The sequence below is a fragment of the Notothenia rossii genome (assembly GCF_949606895.1).
Source record: "Notothenia rossii genome assembly, chromosome: 5".
Classification (NCBI taxonomy): domain Eukaryota; kingdom Metazoa; phylum Chordata; class Actinopteri; order Perciformes; family Nototheniidae; genus Notothenia; species Notothenia rossii.
This window is the reverse complement of record NC_136903.1, coordinates 77,895,068-77,905,923: the sequence shown is the minus strand read 5'-3', so window position 1 is coordinate 77,905,923 and position 10,856 is coordinate 77,895,068. Positions and strand designations below refer to the sequence as shown.

At 40.1% G+C, this 10,856-nt stretch overlaps 1 protein-coding gene across 1 annotated transcript; it reads left to right on the top strand.

Annotated features, from left to right (window-relative positions):
- The first annotated feature begins 254 nt into the window (after positions 1 to 254).
- On the top strand, positions 255 to 10,307 carry dusp7 (dual specificity phosphatase 7). Its single transcript, XM_079683166.1, has 3 exons — positions 255 to 1,644; positions 3,574 to 4,002; positions 6,178 to 10,307. The coding sequence occupies exons 1-3, from the start codon at positions 1,236 to 1,238 to the stop codon at positions 6,492 to 6,494; spliced, it is 1,155 nt and encodes a 384-aa protein (XP_079539292.1). The 5' UTR covers positions 255 to 1,235; the 3' UTR covers positions 6,495 to 10,307.
- Positions 10,308 to 10,856: the final 549 nt, after the last annotated feature.

The window sequence follows — 10,856 nt, the reverse complement described above, 5'->3', positions numbered from 1 at the left end:
ACCAGATGGATTTCTTTATTTATGGCCAATACAAAATAAAATGTTTTTTCTGTAATATACATATTTACAATATCAGACTTATACAGGCAAATATACAATCTTATTGTCCCAAGTGTGAATAAATTTAGCCCATATTTAGCAAAGCCTTATAGAGTGAATACCCCTGAAAAAATTAAATAACAACGTTAAACAAATTTTCTGTCATTGTCAACACGTCGGTTTACTTTTTATTTATTTAATCATATTTTTTAAGAAAAATGAAATACAATAGTGTACTGTATCATACTGGAGTTTTCCCTTTTCTTTATCTTTTGCTTTTATTGAACATGTAATGGCAGATATTAGGGTTTATTACAACCATAACAATAACAATACAAACAGAAGTAAACGCCTTGTAATATTGGGGCCAAGGTTTACCAAACTGTATTTGTATTTTCATATTAACATTAAATTTAAATAATGAGAAGGGAAACAGTATTGGCCTGCAGTATTTTACATTGGTTTCACTTGCAACCAGCTGTCAAACAGCTTCTTCTGGGGTAAAAAAAACAACACTATACTCTTTTTCAACACATATGGGAGACATGTTGAGCTTATTACTGGAGGGGACATGTTAGAGTATGTCTAGTGCCTTGTTGTATGAACTATCAATGAATGGATATGAATGTCGTGATAACATTGTGAGCTTGTGTGAATGTTCAGCAGCTCTGCACCTTTAAATCTCTGCGCTCCTCCCTCAGCTCAGTGACACCCTGCAGAGCCTCTTTAACGCATCCAGTAGAAATGACAAACCAGAGGCGCTCCACGGGCCAGCATGTCAAATAATAACAATAATCATGGGCTTTAGACACAGCATCTCGTCTGAGACTCACACCCTCAGACAATAACTGAGCATCTTTGGGACGTTTTTTGAGGGTCTGTGGACGCCCTCGAAGTTGGAGTTGGGTCGCCAAATGGATGTCGGAATGAAACCTCCACTTATATCGGACTGAAACAAGGAGGGAAAGAAAACCTGCATGTTCAAGTTTCCTGCTCCAACCAGAGGGGCATCGCTGCGTGCGTGTTGGATGTGTGTGTGGAAGTGTGTGCTGGCTGCGTGTGTGTGCGCAGCGGCGGTGGTCTTGGTGGTGGCCGCGGGAAGGGAAGTTTAGCAGCGTGATTTGTCTTGTTTCCCTCTCTTCTGTTGCGTTGTTCTCCATGTCACACCAGGGGACAGGCGGATTAACGTTTCCCTGATGAGAATTAATCATCTGTGCAGAGGCTCTGTGATCGTGACTGTGATGATGATGTCGAGTAAGAGCGTGGAGTGGCTGCAGGAGGAGCTGGAGTCCGGGGCCAGCTCCCTGCTGCTGCTGGACTGCAGACCCCATGAGCTGTACGAGTCCTCGCACATAGAGTCGGCCATCAACCTGGCCATCCCGGGCCTCATGCTGCGGAGGCTGAAGAAGGGCAACCTCCCCATCCGCTCCATCATCCCCAACAACGAGGACAAGGAGAAATTTGTGAAGCGGTGCAAGACGGACGTGGTGGTTCTGTACGACGAGGCGACCCCGGAGCGGCAGGAGTCCGGGCTGGGAAGCTCCGTGCTGGGGCTGCTGCTGCAGAAACTGCGGGACGACGGGTGCAAGGCTTTCTACCTGGAGGGTAAGATTGGATGGCTTTACACGTGTCCCTTTGATCCATAAAAAACTCACAATGACTACAATAATTTCACTCCGATGTAATTAACTGAGATTCCCCTTATTACAGGAAAGCCTCAGCAGCTTATCTCACCAAATAGATAACTATTAGTGCTAGAATATAACACACAAGGTTAAGATTGATCTGATCCGGGATACTTTGTGTAGCCTAATGGATAGGCTACATGTGTCATGTTTTAAGCTGTTTCTGGATATGTGGCGTATCTGAAGCAAAACTATCAAGTCTGATTCAAGTCCAGATTCATATACTATTTTAGAAAATGTTATCATATTCCGTATTAAATATAACGTAATTGTAGATTTTTAAATAGCTTATAGGTATAGCTTGAAGTGTCGCAGTGTTTCGACACTTCAAATGAATCCAGATGTTATCATCTGTCTGACCGACTAAAGTTCGTGTCTCGTTCATTTTTAATAATGATGCAGGAAGAGTTATTCATCTGAGCATATTATCCAGAGATTATGATTTTATCACAGTGTAATAATAGATAGGCTGCAATGTGAAACACATCAGCTTCACTCTGCAGTGCGAAGTCATAATGAACTTTGACAAAACACTTCCTTCTTATTTCCGAGAGCCATTATACAACTATTATTTGGAAATAATCTGGCTAATCAATAGAAATATATAACGGGAGTATGTGTCTAAATATACAAAGCTATGTATGTCAAATATGTTTTCAATTAAATGCTGCAAAAATGGCCCGCCATGTTGTGCTCCTTTAGGAAAAGACTGGCGTTTTTTTTCATGAATGAACAGGGAAACGAGGAGACGACGACGCAATGTGAATAAAACTGCAGCACCAAATAAAAACATAGGATAGTCAGACATGATGAGGACGTCACGTGTATAAAATGTGGTAGCGTTAGGATCTACAGATAGATTTGATGTATTAATGATCAAAGCAGTGTTCCAGTAAAGTCACAATCCGAGCTGCCATTCACAAAAAGTCCACTGAGCTGAGTAGTGAGTGCTCGGTGTCCTGCTCAACCTCCCCAGGGCGCAGCTTTTCTCAATGGATCACATCTGTCCGGCATGTTTGCGAAGCCATGACGGCGAAAATATCATGTTATTAGTCTCATTCATATTTGATGTAGTCAAGCATAAAAATACGATATGGCAGATATTTTTGCATTGGTAATTATAAACCCATATCATAATATACATGTCATGTTTTAGAATATTTATAATGTAATGTGAGTAAATGAAAAATATGTGTAAATGATTTAATTTTGATGTCATTAAACCCCTTGGTTTATATATAACATATTATGTAATCTGAATATTAATCTACTGTGGTTAAATATGGTATGATAGATTGTTTCATTTTTGGAACTAACTGTTCTTTTTTTTTCTGTTTATTATTTACCATCACTGTGATTAATAACATGTTAAAAAAACATTTATTAATGGTCATAATGTATAAATGTAGCAATCATATTATTTTCTTTTTAATTAAAAGGTAAAATTACCATAATTCATGTTCACGATTCACCTCTTGTAAGATAAGATAAGATAAGATGGACCTTTATTTATCCCCCTGGGGAAATTCAGGCGTTTATAGCAGAGTTAAAAACAGGATTCAAACAAGGTAAAAATAATGGAAAAATGTAAATAATAATACAAAATGTTTTTAAAGTGATAAAGTAACTGTTGAAACAAGATATCACAGTAAGACGTAGAGCATTTGGAGGAACATGTTAAATATATCGTATCATGCAGACTTTACATTCAGCTGCCATTTTGTAGATGTTGTATTGCACAACCCTCCCTGCGCTCATGCACAGAGACATTTCTTACACCAGCATGTGAAGTGACTTTCTAGCCCTTTTCCTTATATTGACATTATTTGGCCTCTTCCTTGTCATTCAGGGGGCTTCAACAAGTTCCAGTCGGAGTACCCCGAGCACTGCGAGACCAATTTGGACTGCTCCTGTCCCAGCAGCTCCCCCCCAGCCTCCGTCCTCGGCCTCGGGGGTCTGCGCATCAGCTCCGACTGCTCTGATGGAGAGTCAGATCGCGAGCCGGGCAGCGCCACAGAGTCAGAGGGCAGCCCGCTCCCCAGCAACCAGACAGCGTTTCCCGTCCAGATTCTGCCGTACCTCTTCCTGGGCTGTGCCAAAGACTCCACCAACCTGGATGTGCTCAGCAAGTACAACATCAAGTACATCCTCAACGTGACGCCCAACCTGCCCAACATGTTCGAACATGAAGGCGACTTCAAGTACAAACAGATCCCCATCTCCGATCACTGGAGCCAGAACCTCTCTCAGTTTTTCCCCGAGGCCATTTCATTCATCGGTAAGTAAAGGCTTGCTCCTTCTGCTTGTTTTGTCCAAACAACTATCATACATTTTAGAATATGGAGCCAGCTGGCTGGATTTAAATGAATATCCTAACAATTGGCAGTTATTTTTCTATCTAGATGGATTAATCAGATAATACAAGTCAGAACATATTAAACATTGTTCATCCCAATCTCGCAAGGCCCAAGTCTTCTTCTTCAAATAGTTTTTTTTGTCTAACCAACAGTCCGAAACTAAAAGTATTTACTTTACTATCATAAACGTATGAAAAGCAGCAAAACTGTACCATTAAGAAATTAAAGCCAGTTAATTGGTATGCAAAACTTGTCAGCACTAGTTTGTTAAGTTTATCCTCCATTACTCTCTTTGTCTGTTGTGTTAAACAGAAATGGGAACTTGTCTTAAACACAGCTGGCCTGTATTTTTCTATTCCTAATTACATTTGACTGTAATAGCACAATAGTTTTGAAAAAATTGAGGAAATAGATTTTTGGAGCATTGAGTCATACTGAAGCCAGGAGAATTGTAGCCTCTTATCTCATCTCATTTCCAGTATTTCCCATCGTTAGTGTCACTCCCTCTGACTTAATTCCCAGAGAGTGAGTACATTCCCTCTCTGATGGGTATATGAGAACCAGGGTCTCTGTTTTGGTCTTAGATTGTCCAGACTCTCATATTTCTCTTTTTCTTTTAAAGCTAATGTTTCAGTAGGTGGGAGGAAGTGTGACATATGCCAGAGCCAGAGGTCTTGGCAGATTCGGGTCATGGGTCTGATGTTACATGTTAAATGTTGCTGTCTGACTGGCTGTAATGGGCATCAGGTCTTTAAGTACCAGCAGGGTAATTATGGGTAAAGGAAAGAAGTTCCAGAAGTGACCTTACACTTTACTGCTGTAGACTGCAGATTCCTTAAAAATCTGAAATGATTGTGCATAACGTATAGAGAAGAAGGAACTTGATGTTTCCCGGCAATGGGCAATTCTTGCGTTATGATGCATTTACAGCACAAGAAAAGGGATGTAATGCTGCTCACATCTGCACAATGTGAGGATCTGCTCAGCACAGACTACGCACTGGTTTCTTATTTGACTTCTGAGTCCTGTATAGTTGTAGAAAGTGAGCACACATCACATATACATTTAATTTGACGTCCGCTTGGCAGCCTGAGCTCGTGAGCCAACTGACCCAAATCCCAAAACAAGAGAGTCAGGCAGGGAGAGTGAGGAGAGGCATAGAGAGATAAAGGAGAGGAAGAAAGGAAAGAAGCACTTAACTCTGTGGCTCTAATGGCCTGTAGTGATGCAAGTGCAAGGGTTTGAAACTGATAGAAGGTGGATGGATGTAGCCTGTTAATAATGTAGGATGTTTTCCTTATTCAGGCTTTTCTACAGACTGAGAGCTAGAAAGCAGAATGAAACATGACTTTCTGCTGTCATTAAGAAATGTCATTGTGGATTCAAATCACAATAATGGAACATTTTAGATATTTTTTACTAACTTGAAGCCAGCACAGTTTTCTGGATTGTTGCCTTCAGTGGAGTGTTGAAGGGAGAATATAATGTTAGATATTGTTCTATAAATGTCTATTGTTCAAGCGATTCTTATTGAGTTGTAATTCAATAATAGGAAAATATGTTTTGTTTTTTTGAGGAACATATATATTATACACACAATGGAACACAGTCAATTGCTTTCAGATGCCTGAAACTTTTAATCCATGCATATTTTTCTATAACATTGTATAGTCATGACTAAATAAGCCACAATTCAATATAATGAAATAAAATAATTGTGTGTGTTGGCCACCGTGGCCGTCACGTTTTTACAACTGAGCCCTGCCAACAGCACACCTCAAAAAGAAATACAGACAATTATATCGTGTGAAACCTAAACTCCTCTAAATTTGGCAGAACATTATGTGTTTATATAAGATCCCATTGTATTTAGAGTAATAAGCTAATTGAGGATTTTTAAAATAGGTTTGACAATTTTTTTTATGTGATTCTATAAATGTGGCTCATTGTTTGTTAGGAGAAATACATCTTTATTCACATCGCCACAGCAGAGATTGAACAGAGAATATTGTCATAATTTAAAGGCTAATAAATATAAGAAAATATACAGTGGGTTTTTACATCAATCTAATCCTCTCTCATGCTTTCCTGTGCAGACGAGGCTCGCTCGAAGAAGTGCGGCATCCTGGTGCACTGTCTGGCGGGGATCAGCCGCTCGGTGACCGTCACGGTGGCCTACCTGATGCAGAAGCTCAACCTGTCGCTCAACGACGCGTACGACTTTGTGAAGCGGAAAAAGTCGAACATTTCCCCAAACTTCAACTTCATGGGCCAGCTGCTGGACTTTGAGCGGACGCTGGGCCTCAACAGTCCCTGTGACAACCACTCCACCTCCCCGACGCACGAGCAGCTCTTTTTCACCACCCCAACCAATCACAATGTGTTTCAACTGGACACGCTGGAGTCCACATGAGAATCAGACGAGGGGGGAACTGTCCCTTTCTTCGACAGGTTAAAGGTGGTGTTGTTACCATGGTAACAAGCGGCTGCACCGGAGGGAGCAGCCAGTTTGAATTAATGTTTTAGCCTCCGAGGGCTTGTTGTCTGCAAGCCTGGCCACGGAGCAGCGTCTGAGGGGCAGGAGAGGTCACAGGTGGCACGTTAAAAAGGAGATAGGTTGCTTTTTGACCCGGAGAGATAACTGACAGCTGGGTTAAGGATGGCATCCTCCTCAGGAGATGATTGAAATTGAGGGAGGAAGAGCTCCGATCAACTTGTCTTGTCCCAAAGAACCGAGGAGCACTTAACTGACTGAGAAACTGAGCGAAGGACGCGGCAGGACAGACAGCTTCATACAAAGACTTATGAGACAACAAACATCCACTCTGTCTTTCTGTCTCGGCTCTCGAGTCGAGCTGACTGGTGCCAAGTGGAGAATCTGGGATTATCTTGTAGGAAATCTCACTCTACTGAATGTGGAGTTTTACAAACCAAGGAATTAACACACACACACACCTAAACAAAGTATGTATGTTTGTACTGTATGTATGGTAACGTACATAAATGTATGGGCAGTCCTTAACAAATTCTTTATGCATTTTTGTATATTTTTGTGTACATCTACGCACAAATCTATACCTTTATATAAATATATACACATAGAAATCTTACCTATCCAATCCAGATGGCTTAGGAGATTGTAAAACTAAAGAAGGGGAGTGGGTGTGAAGATGCCAGCAAAGAGGAACGTTGAGGTGATATTCCGAGTTGTCTTTTTTTCCTTTTCAAGTTTTTCTTTTCTTATAGTTTGTTATGACCTAATGCAGTTTGCACAGTGGTGAAGCCATTGACTTGTTGGCACTTGAAGCCGGTGCTGAAAGCCGGCAGATAAAGAGACATTCAGAGAGGAGAGGCCAGTCCCAGGCTGCGACATGTCCCGACAGCTGCACAGAGGACGAGGTTCAGGGGTCAGAGGGTTGGGTTAGGGGCAAAGACAGGCATTGGGTAGGATGAGGGCATGTAGGGTGGGCGTGGGTAAAGACACTGTAAGTTCCCTGTTCCTACTTTGTTTCCCCGTGTGACTTTTCATCCAGTTGCCTTACAAGACGTTGTTTCCACCAACTGTTTTGACTAATAAGGCTGTTTCATTTCAGTTAGAAACTAAACTCCTGAACTTCCTGTTATTTCATCACAGCATATTGTCTGACTAGTAAATGTTGCCAAACTGGTTTCTCACAACTCTGACGTCTATGAAGGATTCATAGTTAACATTTCTAAAGAACTTTTTGGGCAGCTTATCTTAGCAAACCTTTGTCGAAGGAAGTGAGTCAGCCCTCTCGTATTACTCCTCTTTTCCTGGGAGGAAGTTGTCCTATCTTTTTCAGGATGTTGGTACGGGTTCAGTAAGTTTAAGACCCTGTCTCTGTGTTGGGATTATGGTGTTGTGGATTGGGACTGGCCTCAGCTACAGACTGCACTTATATACTTCAATAGCTTCACGTCCCTTAACTGCATTGGAGAAAACAGAAGAAAGTTCTTTCTGCAAAGAGTTTACCCATTTCGTCAAAAAACGGTTTGTCTGAGTTGATTCACCCTTAAGCCTTGGGTAAATGAAAGAAATGTTAAAGCCACATTGATATAAATATATATATTCTAGAACTAATAGTAAACAGATCTACATTATTTTGTATACCTGAGCATGCTGTGGTACTGTATGCTCTCTAACAGTTTACGTAGCCACGGGTTGGATGTTGCTTTACAAGACGGGACGATGAATGATGAGGACCGTTTTTTTAACTGCTGTTGCTGCTGAACACAGCGGTAAACAGCAGCGGGTTAAAGAGTTTTCTCAGATCCTGTCCACATCAGAAGCACCTTAACAAGAAAGACACCAAACGCTGCAGCACTTAGACCTATGGAAATTGCTGCGGGTACATTGGGCGTCATACAAGAATATCTTTGTATATTCTTAAACCTAAATCATTCCATAGAGTATAGGTTTAAAAATGGCTTTATAAGGCAACCTGGTTTGCTTTTTATGGGAATGTTTTATTCACAAAAAAAATCAACGTAAACCATTACATTAGACTAAGCAGTAGTCTTATACTGTAAATGCATTTGGGAAACAATAGAAATAGGACACGGTTGTCTTTGTGGTCTATTGTAAAGCACGAACGATTAGATATGAAATCAGATGCTAAAAAACATCATGATACTGTCATCACAGCTTCTTTTAGTTTTGAGGAAGTTTCATTCAACTAAAGGTCCTCCTCTGGTCTGTTGGTCTGAGACAGACATGTAGTTGGTTGAAACATAGCTAATAAAACTAAAAGGAGAATGTGACAATTTCTTGCATAGCGCCCACGGTTATAGCAAACTACAGGTTTGGTTAAAGAGCGAGGATGTGGACGGGCTCTAAACTGAGACAAAGAACTGGGTTACAGAGGGGACAGCAGTTGAATCTGAACAGGGTTGGTTTGAGCTGGCCTTATATAATCTTTCTAACTTGTTTCTAATGCTGACTGTTAAATACTTTGTATCTCAGTTTAAAAAAACATTGTGTACAAAGAAAAATGAAACGTTTGTTCATCTATTATTCGAATCAGAACATAGTAAAAAAGACAGAGAGCTGTCTTTTTTTTACCAGAACGGGTCACACAAGGTTTATTACTCTGCAATATATCAAAACAACTTTTTGCAGTATTTTGTAGATCCAAAACCGCAACATTTTTTAAATCTTCTTCTTTTGTACTATATCTATTCTATTATACAAGATCCAGCTCTATATGGCTTGTGGACTGAAGTTACATTTCACCTGGGGTGTCCAAAATGTAGGGCCCACGTGCCCATTCCCAACCTCAAAGAGGCCCTCGCTAACACACACACACACACACACAGAGACACAGACGAGCGATGCTTTACACGGCCAGAGCTGTGGTTCAGCATGGCAGTTACGTTTCACAATAGACAATTACAACACATACAGTATTTACAAGGTCTTTTTCCGTCTTGTTTTTGAGAAATGTGCTCTATGCTATTCCTGTGGCCTTTAAATATGAATATATATCTAAGTATATATATGTTATGAATTTATATGCAAAAGTTCCTGTCCTATGATAGCGTAAGAGATAAAAACAAGACTTCCATGCTTGAATGGCCTCCCCTCGCCTGAAGTCATTTCCCATTTACAATAAGAAACACAACTTGATCCCTTACACCCTAGGTTTGAAATATATTTCAGTACGGAGCTTTTCTATTTAAAATGGTGGATTTCAAGCTGCTTTCTTCTGTTTTTTGTTTGTGTCTTTATAACAATGAAAGAGAAATCAAGTCTTTTCTCTGTTTGTAAATTTGCCAGATCACAGGAACGGCCGTTTCTGTGTCCTTAAACTTGTAGCTACATCTCAGTAAGAATGTGCTTGGGAGGGAAAGACGAGAGTAAGCGATAGAGGAAGAGAAGTGGTGGCGCTAAATACAAAGTGAAAGAAGAAGTGAATGAAATAAAAAACGTTACCTCAGTGAGGGATTTTTCAGGGATTTTTTTGACAATGCATCTTGCAACGTGTTACAGCTTCAAACACAAGCTGTTTTGTATTGTGCTGTAAACAGTTTTTAAAATAGATGCAATCTGTCTGTGTTTTAAAACAAAGGGGCATGTTGATCGGGGCAGTTTCACCTTTCTGTCTACTGAAGGAAGTACAATTGACCCTATGTAATGTACAGTATATGGAAGAAACTCAAGACATGTTTATACCGCAAATAAATATTGAAATATTTTTTTCTTTAACACGTGTCTCCTTGTTTTTTTTATCGATTGATTTAGCAGGTTGTACATGTTATATAATGGATCCCATGTTGAGAGTGAGTACCCCAACAATGGTCACAAGGTAAATATGATGCGTTAGGTGAGGTGATTACCAAGGAAAATAATGTGGTTTTTTTCCCTCTTCACTTTAATATGACATTTAATAGCTTTAATTGAAACTCTGACACTTCCTTACACATCTGTGGGTTTTGTGTGCACTAGAGAAGAACCATGGTGTATTACTATTTACCATAGAAATCTTAAAATGAACCCACAAATAAAGACCAGTATGTAGTATTTTCTCATCTTTTACTCAACAAGAATGAAAAGAAACCCATCATTATTCCCTATAACTTTTGGAACATTCAATTAAGAAAACTAGTATCATTTGTGTTGTGAAATGTACCAACATAAGGTTTATAATGACACTGTGTGCCTATATTGTGGCAGTACAGATCCAACTGGGTTGTAGAAAAATTAGGAATAACTATTCTCTTTCTCAGGGCTTCATCCTTTGTGTGTGTGCACCAC

What these genes read in the sequence shown, in the direction of transcription:
- dusp7 (XM_079683166.1), top strand. Translation starts at nt 1,236, where the DNA reads ATGAGAATTAATCATCTGTGCAGAGGCTCTGTGATCGTGACTGTGATG. An exon ending in CAAGGCTTTCTACCTGGAGG is followed by an intron (nt 1,645 to 3,573) that starts GTAAGATTGGAT and finishes CTTGTCATTCAG; the next exon opens with GGGGCTTCAACAAGTTCCAG. An exon ending in CGAGGCCATTTCATTCATCG is followed by an intron (nt 4,003 to 6,177) that starts GTAAGTAAAGGC and finishes TTTCCTGTGCAG; the next exon opens with ACGAGGCTCGCTCGAAGAAG.